Source organism: Sphaeramia orbicularis, chromosome 12, assembly GCF_902148855.1.
Source record: "Sphaeramia orbicularis chromosome 12, fSphaOr1.1, whole genome shotgun sequence".
NCBI classification, from domain to species: Eukaryota; Metazoa; Chordata; class Actinopteri; order Kurtiformes; family Apogonidae; genus Sphaeramia; species Sphaeramia orbicularis.
The window spans coordinates 15,169,370-15,188,049 of record NC_043968.1 but is presented as its reverse complement, the minus strand read 5'-3'; the positions used below and the strand labels follow the sequence as shown (position 1 = coordinate 15,188,049).

Below are 18,680 nucleotides of genomic sequence, written 5' to 3'. Positions count from 1 at the left end.
CAGAGCCTCTGAACATCCAAATGGGTCATATCTGATGACCATGAAAAGATGACAAACTGTATTTTACACTGATTATTGACATGTATAGATAGGGTTAGGGGATCAACAGGTATTAAACATTAGAGATGTTCTCAATGTACTCATGATTAAAAAAATAGATGCAGCTCAAGTAGTGCTGTCACATTAGCTTTTGCATGGACCACCACAGATTCACTTCAGTAAACACTTAACTGGTTGGACATCCATCACCTAATGACTAAGGCGACTGAAGACATACTTCCACCACACACCATAAAAGGCTTACTGCCTTTTACTTCTGTGTTTTCTTGTTCCACTCAAAGTTCAGAGAAAACCTAAGGGACAGATTGTTTTCCTTTTTCGTTCCTTGGTGGACATGTGCAAGCTGGCGTCCAACCACACACAGAGAAAGCTCCTTGCAGACTTTTCACCCTTTTACGTCTTTCTCCTCTGTCTCATGTACATGCAAACAGCCCACTGATATTTGTGTGTGAACCTGCAGCCACGGTTTATGGTAACCATAGAGATGTCAGGCTCGTATCGACTCGTATGGGGTAGCAGGAAGTGTACCTCCGTATTGACCTTAACCCTGTCCCAGTTAAAGCAGCCGTCCATTAATTCTCTAGAAATAACAACCTCACAGTGGGGAGTATGTGCTCTTCCTCTGGACCTGCTGCTTTGGACGAACGCAGCATCTCATTGGCCAGTTTTCCATTCTGGGATATAGAGTCATAAACTGAAGACCTGATGTTGCGCTGTCCAGACCACTCTTCTAGGGAGGGAGAGGGTGTTAATGTGTCATGCATCAACTTCTGGTTTATATTCTTATTTTGCACAGGCATTAACAAGGAGCTGCATGTGGAAGAGCAAGCGTTGGTGGACAATGTGAGTAAACTATACACACTTTGGAATAACTGTAACTATGATTTTCTGCAGACATTCAGATTTTCAGTTTTTAGGACATTATTGTTTCCTTATTGTTTTTATGTTTCAGATGTTCTTTTAATGTATATGTTTCCTGTTATTGAGAAAATGTCTATTTGTGTTTGTAATTTATGGCTTTATTTGACAGGGATGATGCTTATTAATACACAGAAAAATAAGAAATGTAAATATTCCAATCAGCCAACAGGAATAATTTGTATGTTTTTTCTTGATTAGATGTTTGTTAAAAGGCCTAAAAACAGAAACAATGCAGAAAAGAAAGAAAATGTCTTAAATTATTCAAACATTAAAAAATAAAATATTGTTTTTCTTTTAGAAAACCAGAAATGTAATGTGTGGTTTTGCCGGATTTTTGCCTCATATTAAAGCACAGGAAATGCCTGATGGTTTTATCAGTCACATTTATGGCAGTTTTGGGCAGTGTATTACTTTACAGCAGTGGTCTGATGATTCCGCAGTAGTTTATTATCCATTTTTTATAGTTTTTTTTAAATTTATTTTGCTGGTCCGTCCATGCCCCTCTCTGAGTGTCTGAATTGTATATAAGTCTACAATAGTTATATTTGCCTGAAAGCCATGATTTCATTATGCTTGTTTTTTTTCTGGATTGTTTAAAGGTTTCGAAGAACAGCTTGTTCTCCTCTTTGGATGATGAAGAAGACCAAGAAGAAGTACGCGTCCTCATTATCTGGTAACGCTTCCCTTTGGCTCAGTAAACACGACAGCAATTTATTCTAACCAAAAGACTTTTCCATTTTAATATAGTAGCAACGTTGCTCGAGCATCTGGCTTAAATGATGAATGGGTTTGCCATTAAAGGAAAAAAAAACACAAAAACATATTTGTGGCTGTGCTGAGCAGCAGGGTGTGGGGACATCATCTGCTAAACTTGCTGACTGGAATGCTTTCTCTTGTGACGATGGCACAATATGCAGAGCCAGTTTCTGATTCGCATCATAGGAAAGCAATACACCTACAGCTTCACAGACAGGGGTGCTCTTTGTCTGAGGCTCTGGTGCTGTTTTATTTTGTTAAATGCATAGATTTTCTCTGTGGAGTCTCTCTCAGGTGGTGCAGGTTGGGGTCTTTACCAGTTCTTTACCAGTTCCCTCTCTGACTCCCGGAATCTACCCTGTCACTGGGACAAAGGACAGGAATGGGGTCAGGCTTGTCCCACTTACATTCTGTCTGATTTGAGAGATGCCCCCCTCCTCTGGCCTGTCGCACTGCCGTCCCCTCCCCTGGGTCGGACAGTGGGGCTCTGTACTGAAGTGAGGAGGGGAGGGGGGTGTTAACAAGCTCAAATGTCGTACGTTTCCTAAAGCTGACATTTTAGATGAGCCACATACACTCACCTTAAATTCTCTTTAAACACGTGCTGGCACGCAGGATCGTATAAGATTAGCGAGCTCAAGTACTTGTAAAAATCTTGCGGAGGATGCTAAATGTTTCAGGTGTTGCCTTGGTTACTGTGAATGTTAATTTCCTGTGTGTTGTTGTGGAGGGATGAGGAATTTGTTGTAACTCTTAAGAGACCAGACTGTGGTGCCGCTGAATGGATCTCATAAACTCTCGGAGCATAAACTGAAGTGAGTGTTAGTGTATGATAACATGTCATCTTAAACTGGTGATTCATGACAGTTCAAGGGCGTTCAACCTAATTTTTCCTACTTAAGCTGATAGTTGATTTATTTAGTGTTGCTCAAGACCTACTGTTGAACTGAATAGTTTTGCTGTGATGGGCGTTTGCTCTGAGGTCTGTGTGGTACAAAGTTGTCACAAAGAGTTACTGTTTTTTCCAGATCTGTAGAAAGGTTTTTTTTTTTGGTTCTGTTGCCAAAATGCTACGGCGGTTATTGTTGGAAGCATCTGCTTGGAGCGATTAGTCTACCAGCTGAGACTGTACTGCATTAATCTGTTAATGTCCTCTAAATAAAGCACAGACTTTGTATGTGCATGTGTGTATGTGGGAAGCTGCATTTAACCTGGCGGCCTGTTTTGACAAAAGAGAATAAGATAAGTTGAGAGGAGCCAGACGGAGACATAAAGAAAACAAGTAAATCACAATGAAAGAGCTTTGGAAGTCTGTCTGGCAAGACTCAGCTCCATGCTGATGTCTTCACTGTGTGAGAGCAGCAGAGAGGAAATGCCTCTGCAATGCCCAGGATTTCCCTTACATTAGTGCAGGCATGGCTGGACCAGACATCAAAGTCTGAGTGGAAAGTGCACCCAGTGCTATGAAAATGGCATCTCATCAAGGAGGGTAATTTTCCACATTGTTATACCATCCCCCGTTCTACTGTAGACATCACACTGGTGCAAGGATTTAAACCTCTGCTTCATTACATTTCATCCCAGACCTTTGTGCACATGTAGCTGTTGCAGATTACTATTTTAGATGCACAACTTAAGATCTGCTAACAATATAAGGAACAATTCATGTAACGGTCATTTGAACTGTCAGTTAAACTCTTATGTTACTTGTTTGGTCTGTAAAATGTAAGAAATTGTCAGAACTGACTATCAAGACATCTTTGATATCTTGTTTAGTCCAAAACCCAAATATGTACAGTTTACTGACCCAGAGCAGCAAAGAAACCAGAAAAATATTCACATTTAAGAAGCCTCAAATAATGTCAAATATATATATAATCCATCAAAAATAGTGGATTTTTCGGCATTTTCCCTCTGCTTACATACATGATAACATGTATATGCGTAACATAATATGGGTTTGCTTTGCATAGGCTTGCCTTTATGGCATTTAGTTTAGAAAATTTTTTTTTAAAAAAAGTACTAAATCAAGTACATATCAACATAAATGAAGAAAATAATCAATCAGATGAACCAAAATTAAATCAACGAGTAAAACCAATCAAAAACTGAAAATTATCGATAAAATTAACAAAATAATCATCAAAATTCACAAAGGATACTGAAATTAAGAAAATACTTCACAGAATTCATGAAAATTATTTAAAAAAAAAATAAACAAAATAGCAGCAAAATGAACAGAAATTATGAAAAAATTAACAAAATACCAACACAATTGACTAGCATCATAGAAAGAATAAAGTAATCATCAACCTCCAACGTTTTGGTAGACCACAGTGTCTAAAAGTCAACTATCTTATGGGAAAATCCACATATTTCTGAGCTGAATTTATGAGCTGATGTTTAAGACCCCAATAACCCTTTGATCTGGAATCGGAAAATATTGACTCATTTTATAATTAATTATCAGCACAAGTGGTTTTGACAACTAATCAACTGTTGCTGCCATTATGCAGCCATATAATGGAGTGGGCTCAGCTTTTACATATGACAGCATGATGTTTCTGCTTCTAAGATTAAAAAAATAAATACTTTTATCATTAAATATCAATACATAATGTGTAGGAAGAGGCAGTAAAGCAGCTTCAGACTATAAATCATATTCATTAAATACAGTTGTCTTTTTTGTGGCCATTACAGAATATTTGCACATAAACTTTTTCAAGTAAGATATAGTAAATAAAACAAAGTCTGACTAAGTAAATCACTTTCCCCCAAAGAACAGAACGCCTGCTGGTAAGGATGATTTGTGGAGGGCTCTATGAAAACAAACCTTTAAAGGTCAAAAGGGAGTAGGTATGCAGCGTCTCATCACATTTTCCTTTCTTCTCTCTAAGCTTTGACATTTACGCAATGAGAAATCATTGAATTATGGAAAACGCTCTGATGTTAACAGAACCAAGCAGCACAGAAGGCTTATCACAACTACATAAATATGACTTAACACTCTGATATAATGTCATGTTTGGCAACCTATGCTTTGTCTTTCCTGCGTATACTTGTTTGGGAAAGTGATAATAGCTGTTTTAGGTTAGATGGTAAATTAGTTTTGAGGCTCTCTGTACTTGATGAACATCTGGACAGTGTTGGGAGGAGTCATGCTAATGATAAATAGCTTGTCACCGTATCTCCTCCTAGTAAATCATTAATGATGCCTTGTGACTGGGTGTTTGTTGCAGTAAATGGACATTTGGTGCAGTCCAGTCCAGACCCTCCTCTCTCCATGAGCAGCAGCAGTGATCCGCCGGTCACACAGCAGACACAGGTTCCACATTTTCTTCTTCCTGTGAAGCCATTTAATCATTTGCTTTCTGCTGCTTGGTACATTAACCGCACATTTCCTTCTGTTTCTGCCCCAGGTGGCTGACGCTGACATTAAGTACAGCATCGCCGGAGTGACGAGGACCAGCACCGGGACAGACGGAGGGTCATGGAACTCGGCGGACTCAGATTACCTCCTGCTGGCTACAGATACCCCTCCCCCTCCCTGTCCAGAAGACCTCCACCCCCCCCACTCGCCCTGTCTCACACCTGCCAACCCGTCTCTTTCTGGTCTGAACCATCCCACCTCCTCTGAGCTGACCCATCAGATAGACAGTCCCCCCTCGGACACCTGTGACCTCAGGTGTTTAGTACCACAAAATGATTTATCCAATCAGAAAGCAGCATTCCTGATGTCAGTGTGTGTAACCTGTTTTTCATGTATTTGGTTAGTCCCAGTCTTGTGGCCTTGGAAGTGGACAGTGAAGACGACGGCACCGAGTCAAAGTCTCCGCTGTCCCCGCTCTCATCAGATATTGAAAGAAGTGAAGACAAACGGGACACTTTTAATCCCTCCTTTAGCCTTACCTGCACTCGTAGCCAGTCCGCCTCCTCTGCATGTGAACCCACATCAAAAGTAAAACACCTTTTCAGCTTTTCCTCATTGAAATGTCCATAAAGACATATATCTGATAATTATTATTATTATTATTATTATTGTTGTTGTTATTGTTATTATATTATTAAAATTATTGTATATAATTGTGACTATTACTATGACCACCTTATTATACTTATGCTTATGCTGTGATTATTAAACTATACATATGTGCATACATACATATATAATATACATACCATAATTGGCTTATTATTAGTATTATTATTATTATTATTAATATTAATTAAAAAAAATTATTATGTATCATTATGACTATTATTTGTTAACACCGTATTAGAACTTTTCTGCAGTGATTATTAAACTATAGATACATATGTACATACATATGTATGTATAATATACATACAACATAATTAGCTATTTATTAGTATTATATTATTATTATTATTATTATTATATTCTTCCTCTTATTATTGTTATTATTATTATTATTATTATTATATATCATTATGACTCTTACTGTTACCACCTTATAACTTTTATGCTGTTATTATTAAACTATACATAAACAACACAACAACGTAATAATAATAATAATAATAATAATAATAATAATAATAATAATAATAATGATAATAATTCTTATTATTATTACCACCACCTTGCTACTTGTTGTTTTGACTAGTACTTTAAAATGTGCAATTGCCTGTTTTTTTCAGTGCTGTTCTCTTTTTAGAGTTATCGTTTTTGCTGTTTTCTTATAGTATTTCTTGTGTGTATATCTGATGTTTTTGCTGCTGTTGGAACCTCAATTTCCTGAGGGTTTTGCCCAAAGGATCAATAAAGTTCTACCAATTCTGATCTAATCTAATCTGAAATCTCTATTCTCTTTTGTCTGGTTTAGGAACTGGGTAATGATGGCATCCGACTGCGCTCCTATTCTTACTCTTCGCCCAAAATCAGTCTACGTCCAGCTCGTTTTACCCGAGACAACCACACTTCAGACATCAGCCCTGGTCAGTAACTCCCTTAGCTCTGTCACATTCAGACTAACGCATAACTAATATTAACTAACCTGTTTGTTCTGTGTGTCACTAATCAGAGTCAGTAGAGCCCTGCTGCTAGTCTTAAGTACAGTCAACGGCCGAGAAATTTTCCCTAGATTACACAGGATTCACGTTTCTCTTCTTCACATACTCCATTACTCCATGCACCACTGCTGGAGTTGACTGTACATAGTGTGTTAGGTGATGTGTGAGCAGCCCCTCTGTCCACTGTACCCTGTAGATGCCGTGTTCCACACCGTCAGCTACAGCCGATCTCTCCTTCAGGCCCTCTCTTTGTCTAAATCTCTGTCTCTGCTCCACCCTGGTAGTAAGTACTGGACACCTGCAGCCGTCACACTGCGCTAACGCCCAGCATAGCTTGCCACGCCGCCGTCAGCCTCAAGTGCTTATGTGTGTGTCAGTCAAGGTTATTACAGCTGTAAAAACCTGCATCAGTGCAAAAAGATAGTATGCTATTCGTAGCCTGGACCTGGATTGAGTTATATGTAGTAGTGATATTACAAATTCTCAACAGCAGTGGGAAGTCACATACCAGAACACACTTAGTCTAACCAAACCACCAACAAATCAACACTATTCATACACAGACTAAATAATGATAATAGAATGAATAATAATAAAGTATAAAGCTCGTTATTCCCTCACATCTGTAATATGGTATCATCAAAAACCCATCATGCTCCATAATAGTTTACATTATAGCTCTGTTAGCTTAGCTGTGTTCTTAGACAGAAATCAGCCGCAGTAAAACAACAAATCACCTCCATTTCTGTAAAGTTTGTGTTGTCAGTTGCTGCACTAAAGATCTGTTCGATAATAACAACGCATAATAACTTTATACCTTCATAAGCCTGCACTGCAATTTCATCATCAAACTCCTTTTTTAAATGTAGAGCTGTGTTTTATTAGAGCTTTTATCACTTTGTAATTTTCTTTGATTCTAAAAGTTGTTTCTTAATGGTTCTCATCCCATTGCCTCACTTTCTGATATTTGGTCAAAGGCATTGTGGTGTTAATTTTATTCACCATGAGAGACTGGCAGCGTGACTCACTACTCCCTCTAGTGGTCACATCAATGCTGGTCAGTCTGTGTAAATGGATTCAGCTCTTTATGATGGATAGACAGACAGACAGACAGCATGGCAAACAGTAAAGATAGAGTACAAGAATGAAAATAGAATACAAAAGCAAACACACTATACATAATAAATTAGAAGAATAAAAAGAACTATAGAAAATCTTGTATTGAATTGAATTGAACTGAAAATCTTTAATGTCCTTGAAGGGCAATTTGATTTGCAACAAAAGTGTACATATCTCACAGATCACCAAAACATTCAATCTAACATTTCACAATAAATACAATAAATTCAGTAAATAGATAAGTAAGTCATCATAGTTAAGGGTGCATTGTTCCCAACAAGCTCGTCAAGAGGCTATTTAAAAAACTTAACGGCAGATGGGACGAATGATTTGAGATATCGGTTTGATTTGGCTCTGCAGGGGAAAGTATACCTTCTCTTAGGTATACTGGAGAAAAAGTAAAAGTAAGGCGCGAAAATAAAGTGTAATGTGTAAAGTAACTTTTTAAGTAATTTATTTTCAGTAATACAATACATTGGTAGACCTTCACAGCTCATAAGTCTAAACCAGGGGTGTCCAAACCTGGTCCTCGAGGGTCAGTATCCTGCATGTTTTAGATATTTCCCTCTTCCAGCTACACCTGGTTCAATTAATGATCAGCTCATCATCAAGCTCTGCAGAAGCCTGATAACAATGTCCTGGATTCCAGGTGTGATGGAAGAGGGAAATATTTAAAACATGCAGGATACCAGCCCTTTAGGACCGGGTTTGGACATCCCTAGTCTAAACCCTCTAGTGATAACTGTAGATTTTTTTTCTATTATTATTATTACTTGAAAGTACAGATATTACGTATAGCCCCTTCAAAAAAGAGAAATGAACATGAAATGAAAATTCTGCACTAACTGCTTTTCTTACCCCCTGATTTAAAATGAACTCTGAAGCTGTGAAATCTATTAACTGAAGTGAAACTTGGAATTGCAAACTGAAACTAAATCAGAACCATGAAACTGTAATAACCTTGTCATGTGTGTATGTGTGTGTGTGTGTGTGTGTGTGTGTGTGTGCATCTGCGTATGGCTTGCCTATTCGTGACAGTGTTGTAATCTACATGGCAATGGGAGAGCTACATGTAATGAAATTTGCAGTGATGCAAATTTGATTGATTGCTTTGCAGCCTGGTGAGACATAGGAGGAGTCTCAGCGGGTCAGCACATAGTGTCTGTCTGTGCAAATGTGGCAAACAGCTTCTGAAGCATGAAACCTGTCGGAGTTGTTCATTATGTTCAGCAGCTTTAGATAAAGTCTGAAGAATAAAGCAGCCTTATGTGATGTTACATGATTTTCAGGTCATTTTTACTGATGCTTTTGCTTCAGCATTTTCAACTTCTTCTATTTAATTTTATTCACAGAGCAGAGAGCCTCCAGTATTTCAGAACATTCACATGAAAAAAGGTATTATATGCTTTATTTTTACTCATTTGCTCTTTGCTTTCAGTCCTATTTCTACATGACTCATTTCTATTAACATTGGCCCTTCTGGGGTTTCACTCTTATTAAGGTGACAGTACTTTTCATCAAATATGTAATCCTCTGCTTTAAGAGGAACATATGTGTGTAGCCATGACGACCACTAGGTTGCCGGGTGACCGCGGGCCCTCTGTGAAGTTTGCTCATGTCTTTTATGAAGCCCTTTTGTCCATGTGAAGCAGAGCGGGTTTTACGTCTGTTAAGGGTGTTTTGATGTAGTCTTTTTTCACCACTGATAACAGAGGTGGTGCTGATACAGTATTTGCGTGACCCCGAGATACTTCCGGCCTTGTTTTTGTAACACACAAGGCCTGTGCTCTATGTTTTTATTGGTTACCATGTCATCGGGCTTGGTGTAGCTGGTTTCTTTTTAGTTATAGGTAGAGTTGTATTAATGCACCCATTTAACCCATAGAGACCCAAACAGCCATCAGTGACACAAACCATCTACAGATATAAACTGTTCAATACCTGTTGATCCACTAATCCTATCAATACATGGAAATAATTGGTGTGAAATACGTTATGTCACCTTTTCATGGTCATCAGATATGACCTATTTGGACATTCAGAGGCTCCGAAGTGAACGTGGAAACACCGTCATCTTCTACAACATTGATTCACCAGTAAAACCCATGGAGTTGGATCACTGACAGTGGATGGAGACACTTGGTTCTTTTCATTCAGTTAGCAATATCTTTGTTGAAAAAGTCACTTTTTCTTCATTTTTCTCTGTTTTGATATAGTTAACTTCGAATTTACTCTGAATTTACATAAACTTCTATATGATCTGTGAAATAAATATAGGAAAATTCATGATTTACACCAAAAAAAATGCAAAATACAGTAGATAATATTAACAAAAAATTGATAAATCAGTTAGAAAAAAGGTAGAAAAAGAGAAAAATTCATTTGGGAACTGCCACTAAAGTAGCATTGGGTCTTTATGGGTTAAAGCGCATATGCATGATTTGCAGCATAAAACTTTAAAGCTGAAAAGGTGTAAAATGTTTGTAGGTAATGAAAATATTGCCACAGAGTTTAGGGAGTTTTTAACATGAATGCTGTAAGATAGTGATTTTCAAAAATTGCATTACTCATAAAAACTTGTCATGAACTACTGAAACATTTACGTTTTACTGGATTTTCCTGCCGTATGGAGTTAAGTGAAGCTAAAAAAAAAAAAAACGGTATTGTTATTTGTGAGTTGAAGATGGAAAAAGTATTCAGATTGTTAACTTCATTAAAAGTCGACTACAAATACTCACTATAAACTCACTATAAATATTACAGCAATTATAAATCAAAGCCTGTAGTTTGTTAGTTCAGTGAGAGTACTCTAGTATGTTCAGAGTTTATGTAGTAAAAGGCCCATTCATTATTGCAGTTTAATATCATAATATTTATAATATTGTCATTATTATATTATTGCTGTTATTGTTTTAACCCATAAAGACCCAATGCTGCTTTTGTGTCAATTCCCAAATTAATTTTTCGGTGTCATGTAATATTTGCTCTGTTTAGCATTTTAATTGAAAATCAGGTACTTTCCTGATTTTAATGTACTGATTATGTAAGCTCAGATTAAAGTTCAAAGTTATTATATCCAAAACAGAGGAAACTGAAGAAATTTTTTTTTTTTTTTTTTTCCAGAAAACTATGTTATTACCTGAACATAAACCAAGTGTCTCCATCCACTGTCATTGATCAAACTCCATGGGTTTTACTGGTGAATCAGTGTTGTAGAAGATGACAGTGCTTCCTTGTTCACTACGGAGCCTCTGAACGTCCAAATGGGTCATATCTGATGACCATGAAAAGATGACAAACTGTATTTTACACTGATTATTGACATGTATTGATAGCGTTAGTGGATCAACAGGTTTTGAGCATTTTATATCAGTGAATGATTTTGGTCACCAGTGGATGTTTGGGTCTTTATTGGTTAATATTGTAGTTTGTCACTGTGGAGTCAATTTTAAGTTGTTTATATGGTTAGTAGTATACAGTAGTACTACATCAAACTATATATTTTATATATAAGAAGTTACAATTATTGATAAGTGTCATATAAATTAGTAAAAGTATTGTGATGGAGTAGAAGTATAGAGTCAAATGGAAATACTTCACACATCGTAGCATTTTTATGCATTTACTCTAGATTCTAGGTTCTTTGATCCATTTATGGTCCTGACTCTTTAGGAAAGGCAATATTAGATATAAGTAAAATGACCAACTCATTTTTATCTATGGGTGCTTCAATGAAACTGGAACCTAAAAACAGGACATAGGGGCTAAAAAGTCAAACCAGATGTAGACTAATCTTATGAAGCAAAAATCTGCATGTAACACTGTAAATAGGACATGGAAATTACGGCTACTATTTTTTCAAATATCTCTTTCTTCTCTCTGGTACATTTTGGAAATCAAACTAATTATGCAAGGCACAGTGTTTTACAAAAATGACTGCTGTTCCAAAATTACTTGCGATTTATTTGTGTTTAAATGGGCAGGTTCCACGTGTAATGCAAGTGGACACGATTGGTTACACACAAAACCTGGAATGAGACTGAGATTCATGGAAAAACCCTCACGTCTGGACTACAAAAACCACTAAGATCATCAAATTTAACACAGTGTCTTCATAAGAGTCTATGTAAGACCATTTCAAGACATGTGTTCCAGATCAAATGCACTGACACCTAGGTAGCTTTTCCTGTCCTGGTTTTAGTCCTATTTTTGACCCCAATATTTTATTAAAAATTCATACATTTTGGGATGGCTCAGAGCAAGAGTGTAATTTTTTTGCATTTATCTGAGGTCATCATTAGCTACATCCTGAGGGGAAATATGGCTAAATTTCTCTTTTTTTATTGAGTCTAAAAAGCTGGCAAAGTGCCAGATACCAAAATAAACCCAGTGTCATAGAAGCACCCATATAGATCCTTTGATTGTCTTGCCTCAGTAGCTCCCCCTGGTGGAACAAGGTAGCTCTACTCAGACACTATCATTTAGCAGTTGACTCTTTTTTTTTTTTTTCTGTCTTTGTGAACAACCAGGCTTCCTTCCGTATATTTGTTTTCATTTGCGGTGTTTTCTGCAGGGAGATTAGGTTCCGTAAGCGTGCCCAGTCCGCTGATGATGAGGGCAGCATGGAACTGGCTGAGTCCCTCCAACATCTCACCCTGTCTGAGTTCCTCAAAGAGTATGTGGAGGTCGAAAAACAATGCAGTAAAACAAACTGATCCCAAAACCCTACAGCATGTCTGTCACCTAACAGCAATAAAACTTTAACCTCTCCTCTCCCCTCAAGAGCAGAACAATAACGAACATGTTTTCCTTTTCAAAATGTTTTCGCATGTTTCCACAGCTTGGTAGTTTTACTAATTTTAACCCACTTCTCAGCAGAGTGAAAATAAGATCCTCATTTCTTTTGCTGTATTTTGATGACTAACAGGATTTTCTGTCAACATGTTTAACCTTAGCTGTATGTTAACTGCATAGTATTGGTTTAAACACATTGTAGGTTTTGTGTCCATGTCAGTGTCAGTTTGAACTAACTCTACTCTGATCATTAACTATGTAGAAGCCTGGATTTAAACCTATGCAAATATCTAGGTTTTCGTCTGGATTCATAACTGTCTCTTGCTTGTTTTGTTGACTTAACAAGAAAAAAAAAAAAAAAACGGGAAGCTGTGACTTTAACAACTGATATGGATCCCCAAACCAACCTTCAGTCACTATGTCTTATAAGTTACAGTTCACTGTCTATAATATAACAATAAATATCCTCTCGTTATCATTTGTTTTTCTGCAGAATTGAAGAGGAGGAGCTGGATAAATACAATATCCCAACCAAGGTGGAGTCAGAGAAATATAAAGTCTACCGTACTTTCAGTTTTCTCAAGAGCAGAATGTCCAGCACACGGAATAAAGCCAAGGTAAGCCTGAAATACAAACAGAGGAACTGCAAATGAAAAAAGAACCTCCTATCAGATTAAGTATCACTTTTGTTGAGTTTTATACACAAGTCTAAACTCCTGTATGGACAGCATGTGACTCAGTATTCGTCCATTCTGGGACAAAACCAGGAAATGTTTCTTGGAATAACTCAAGGTCAGAGTGACGGACCAAACATGATGTCCAGCCTCTTTCCTTGTAATGATTAATCCCCTGTTGTTGAGTCAGCATAGCGAATGGACGCCCTCGACGAGCTGCATATGTTGTTGTTTCTCCACTCCATTTCCTACCCAAAGATTTGCTTTCTTTTTTTTTTTTTACAGTGAGAAAAAGGCAGAGATTTTAGAGCATATGTGCCCCTACATGGAGGAGGGTATACTCTGCAAATAGAAACTAGACAAAGATCAATCCATGCTTCATGACGATATGAACAGCGTGGCGTAGTCTGAGTTGTGAAGTGTAGTTTTGTCTTTGTCTGCATGGGCTTTTTGTTTACACCTATGTCTCTGACATGGTTTCACAAGGGCAAAGGGAAAGACAGAGAGGCTAAGGACCGGCAACTGAATGGACATCGGTTTGCCACTGGATCCTGTTTGGGCCCTAATATGTGTGTGGTGTGTGACAAACCAGCAACAGGAAAGGACTTCCTGCACTGCTCTGGTAAGTTACTTTAATGATTGCACCTTTCAAACAATATTTTTATTCACATTTTCATATTGGTATTAAAAAACCTACAATCAAAATAATACAGTGAAAACTAGAAAAGCACTCGGACAGCACAGATCCCCACCAAGGCAGATCAGTAACCCCCCCCCCCCCCCGATCACCACCAAAATTTAATCATTTGTTCCTTGTATCATTATTTCCTAAAATTTCATCAAATCCGTCCATAACTTTTTCTTCGTCATAGAATATCTGTTGAACTATGCCATCCATAACTGTTTGAGTTATCTTGCTAACAGACAAACAAACAAACAAAAAATCCTCCCCCACCCCCTCACCCCCTCGATCACCACCAAAATGTAATAATTTGTTCCTTGTGCCAGTATCAACATTTCTTGAAAATTTCATCCAAATCCGTCCATAACTTTTGAGTTATCTTGCTAACAGACAAACAAACAGACAAAAAACAGACAATCCCAGATGAAAACATAACCTCTGCCGTTCCTTGGCGGAGGTAATAAATGAGTAGAAAAAAGCAACAATAAAAAAAGACAAAGCTTCTTTTGCATCACTACCGTGTTACATTCATTACCAGTTGCTCAATAAACAGGCGCATACCCATTGTGGTTTGTGTTTCAAGCTAGAGAATGAAAACGAGCAAGATAATCTACAAATGGCTGCCAAATATTATAGAGTTTATTAAGTTTGTCCATCATGCCATAATGCATTTTTTGGGATAAAATTCCTTATTTCAATGAAGCTACTATTTTTGCTAAAAATTTATGTTTTTCATCTCAGGTTGCACTGCCATCGTCCATAAAGGCTGTAAGGAATCTGTCCCCCCATGTTTAAAAGTGAGTCCTGTCTTCTTCTATGCAACTAAAAACTCTACTCCTCCTTCTCTCCATTGCAGCTTGTCCTTATGTCAGCTGTTTATATTCTTTAACCAGCTTCTGTCATTTGTATTACTTAGAAGCTTCAGGATAAGTACGCTGTTACCAAGAACAGGACAGCATCCCTCCCACAGAGTGAGTTTACACCCCGAGGTCAACCATCAATCATTTCACTCTCGTAACCACATTCTGCTTGAAATTTCCTCTTGATAATGTTTAAATTTTGGTCACTATGCTGATTGATTTAGTTTTTTCCCTCTGCAGATTTCACAGTGAGAGAGAGCCCAACTCCATCTGTGATCCCCCCCTCCACCTCTCTACCTGTCATGACCCCCAAAGAGAAGAAAGACCCTGGTCTACTGGCATGTCCCCTTTCTGCAAGCAGTGACAGGTCACAGAAGTCTTATAAACCTTATTGTCAGTTATATGATACCATGGGATCATGTTGATACTTAACACTGGGATGTTTTCTGCTTGATGTTACAGCAGGCTCAGTGAGAGTTCAGAGACTGAATCTGATACCTGTAAGGTGACCAGCCAATCAGAAGAGCTCCTGCCAATTCCTATGTCCTCTGCCTCCACGGACTCATCCTTTGGAGAAGGTTTGGGATTAATACTGAAAAAGAACTCAATAGTGTTGCCTTGCAGATGGTCTTTTTAGTATTTGACCAATATTATGAAGGGTTTTACCCCTCATTTTTAAGCACAGACTGTCACTACATTAAGGAAATGCTAAGCATGTTTTTACCAGTTTTGGGGGTAACACATTACAAAAGTAATGCATTACAGTAACAGATTACCTTTTGTTGTATCACAGTAGTGTAAGGCATTACTAATCAATTTTCAGTAATATTTTACTCAATACATGTTCAAGTGCTTGAGTTACAACACACTTTTCACCCATAATTTAATTGCTCAAATGAAAAAAACAAACAAACAAACAAACAAAAACAAAAAACCCAAAACAGCGAGACCTTAAGGAATAATAAATGCGGCAGGAAAGTTCTATTTCCTGTTGGTGTTCAGCCAATGGGTGCAAACGGCAGAAGACAGTCCATTGTCCACATGGACGTATGTTCGTTACTAACCCTAACCCTGCTTTACAGAAGCTAGTTAGCATGATCCCTCTGATCACCCATGACAAGTTAAGCTAACGTTTCTATGACTAGTTAGAATTCTTTATCAGTTGCAGATTTATCTGCTGGTGTTCTCGGCGTGGCACCCCCTGTTTGAACATGTAAAATGTTGAAAAAAATGCAAGCTTTCCTTTGTAATTCAAAAGTAATACAGGAGTCATGTAACACATGACAGTTCTGAGACAGTAGTATTGTAATGTAAAAAATTACTTTTAAATAATAGTAACAAGTAATCCGTAATGTATTACAGTTTGACAGTAACTTGCAAAACACTGGTTATCATGGACATTTATGAATGAAACTGAATCCCAAGTGATGGAGCGTCCTCCCTCTGTTTGCTCACAGATTGCGTGGATGCATCTATTTTCAGCGACATGTCGGCAGATGCTGTGGATTATGAGGCTGAGTCGTGGAGTCTGACAGTAGAGCATAAGTTTTGCAAGAAACAGGACAAACGAGCTGTCAAAAGGCAGGATGTAATCTATGGTAAGGACAGGGAAGTTATGAAAGAATGACTTTGGAAAATTACATTTATCTGTATATATTATAGTCTTGAGCCTTTTTTTGTGACTCACTTTGTCTTTCTGTCAAACTCTTAACACAGAGCTGATGCAGACTGAGTTACACCACCTGCAGACTCTACACATTATGGCGGAGGTTTTCCGCCGAGGTATGAAGGAGGAGGTGCAGCTGGATGCAGAAGCGGTGGAGCGGGTCTTCCCCTGTCTGGACCAGCTGCTTCTCTTCCATCATGGCTTCTTCAGTGCCATGAGGGAGCGGAGACTGAGCTCTGGGCAGCCCCAGGGACACAGGAACTACCTCATACAGCGGATCGGAGACGTCTTGCTCCAACAGGTGAGCGAAGTCCTGTGAGACGTACAGACTTTGAAACTGACGGGACGTTAAAAAAAAATAAAAATGTATTTAACGTGCTGTTTCTGCAGTTTTCAGAGGAGAATGGAAAGAAAATGAAGCGGGTCTATGGAGAATTCTGCAGTCATCACAATGAAGCAGTCAGTTTCTTCAAAGAACTTCAGCAACACAACAAAAGATTTCAGAACTTTATTAAGGTACCAAACCTCTGTTCTGTGTGTTTTTTCCAAATTCAGTTCAACCTGTTGTGAAATAAAAGCTCTTCTAGATTAGATAGAACTTTATTGATCCTTTGGGCAGAGCCCTCAGGAAATTGAGGCTTCAGAAGCAGCACAACACTGAATATACACACAAGAAATACCACAAGAAAAAAGCAATAAAAAAGCTATACAATAACTATAAAAACACTAGTGAAAAATTACAGTTGCACATTGGAAAATACTGGTAGAAACAAGTGACAAAGTAGCAGTAGTAGTAATAATAATGGTTAAAAAAAAAAAAAAATAATAATAATGATAATAATAAGCAGCGGTAAGAACTAAATTACCAACAGCAAGAAAACAAAGATTGCACACTGGAATAAACATTAAACAAACATTGCGTCACAGAGTTGTATAGAATTCTAGCAGAATTCTAGAGAAGTTCTCAGAAAATGTACCTTTTTTTTTTTTTTTTTTTTCAAGCAACAAGGAAATAATTACTTAGTTCGCCGGCGGGAAATCCCAGAGTGCATCTTGCTGGTAACCCAAAGGATAACCAAGTATCCGGTGCTGCTGGAGAGGATTCTACAGTATACTCAAAGTTAGTGTTCTGCCGCCCCCTGCTGGATGCCGTCACGTTGTAAAAACCAAGTGCCTACAAGTTTCATTTCTAAGTCATGGGAACATATTCATAGTCTTATCACACTTTCCATTTCTCCTCATTCAGGTGAAACAGAAGAGCACACCGACCTATCGAAAGCACTTGCTCAAATTCGAGAGGTGATAGCAGCAGTAGACCTTCGGGTCAGCGAGTATGAGCGCCACCAGAGGCTGCAGGAAGTGTTCAACCGCATAGAGAATCGCAGTTCAGCCAAGCTGAAGAACGGACACACCTTCCGCAAGCAGGACATGATGAGGCCGGGACAAACACTCAAACACCAAGGCGTACTCCTGTGGAAAACCGCCACGGGGCGACTTAAAGGTGACACTGATGCTGCACAGCTCTTTTTGCGATGAACGTATTGTTTCTGTGTGTTTTTCCATCTGTTTACATGATGCAGGCAGATGATGTTGAATGTTGTCTTGTTTATTTTCCTCATTTGCGCAGATGTTCTGGCACTCCTTCTTACAGACACCCTCATCCTCCTACAAGAAAAAGATCAGAAGTATACATTTGCCACTGTGGTAGGCACATATTTTTCCTGCCATCCATATCCCATAACACCCCACTGCAACAATAATGAGCTGTGTCTCTATTCTAATGTTGCATCCCATTACTTGTTGTGATAATTCAAGTATTTTATGTTGGGCTGTCGCTGCATTATTTATTTCCACCACTTTGATTGTGCCTCAGGACCAAAAGCCTCCAGTTATCGCATTGCAGAAGTTAATTGTGCGAGAAGTAGCAAATGAAGAGAGAGGGATGTTTTTGATCAGCGCATCTGCCGCCGGGCCAGAAATGTATGAGGTTCACACGTCTTCCAAAGATGAACGCAACACCTGGATGAGGCTCATTAGAGAGGCTGTGGAGAGGTGTGTGCACGACGGAGTGTGTTTGTGTAAACTGAGTCACTGGGGGGATACAGGGAGATTAA

At 38.3% G+C, this 18,680-nt stretch overlaps 1 protein-coding gene across 5 annotated transcripts in view; it reads left to right on the top strand.

Annotated features, from left to right (window-relative positions):
• Positions 1-1,643: 1,643 nt before the first annotated feature.
• Positions 1,644-18,680, top strand: part of arhgef28a (Rho guanine nucleotide exchange factor (GEF) 28a) — a 36,472-nt gene continuing 19,435 nt past the window's right edge. The window contains exons 1-21 of one of the 5 annotated variants that reach the window (XM_030150545.1): positions 1,644-1,654; positions 4,977-5,062; positions 5,157-5,422; positions 5,512-5,695; positions 6,585-6,696; positions 6,968-7,054; positions 9,243-9,285; positions 12,464-12,565; positions 13,178-13,301; positions 13,845-13,980; positions 14,782-14,837; positions 14,957-15,011; positions 15,141-15,267; positions 15,366-15,478; positions 16,358-16,498; positions 16,617-16,867; positions 16,957-17,082; positions 17,569-17,686; positions 17,813-18,067; positions 18,194-18,270; positions 18,440-18,618. In XM_030150545.1, the coding sequence (XP_030006405.1) occupies positions 5,021-5,062; positions 5,157-5,422; positions 5,512-5,695; positions 6,585-6,696; positions 6,968-7,054; positions 9,243-9,285; positions 12,464-12,565; positions 13,178-13,301; positions 13,845-13,980; positions 14,782-14,837; positions 14,957-15,011; positions 15,141-15,267; positions 15,366-15,478; positions 16,358-16,498; positions 16,617-16,867; positions 16,957-17,082; positions 17,569-17,686; positions 17,813-18,067; positions 18,194-18,270; positions 18,440-18,618 (2,594 nt within the window). In that variant the 5' untranslated portion in view covers positions 1,644-1,654; positions 4,977-5,020. Of the gene's footprint in view, positions 1,655-4,976; positions 5,063-5,156; positions 5,423-5,511; positions 5,696-6,584; positions 6,697-6,967; positions 7,055-9,242; positions 9,286-12,463; positions 12,566-13,177; positions 13,302-13,844; positions 13,981-14,781; positions 14,838-14,956; positions 15,012-15,140; positions 15,268-15,362; positions 15,479-16,357; positions 16,499-16,616; positions 16,868-16,956; positions 17,083-17,568; positions 17,687-17,812; positions 18,068-18,193; positions 18,271-18,439; positions 18,619-18,680 lie in introns of all 5 variants that reach the window. The other 4 variants (XM_030150544.1, XM_030150546.1, XM_030150547.1 and 1 more) reach the window with 4 other exon arrangements.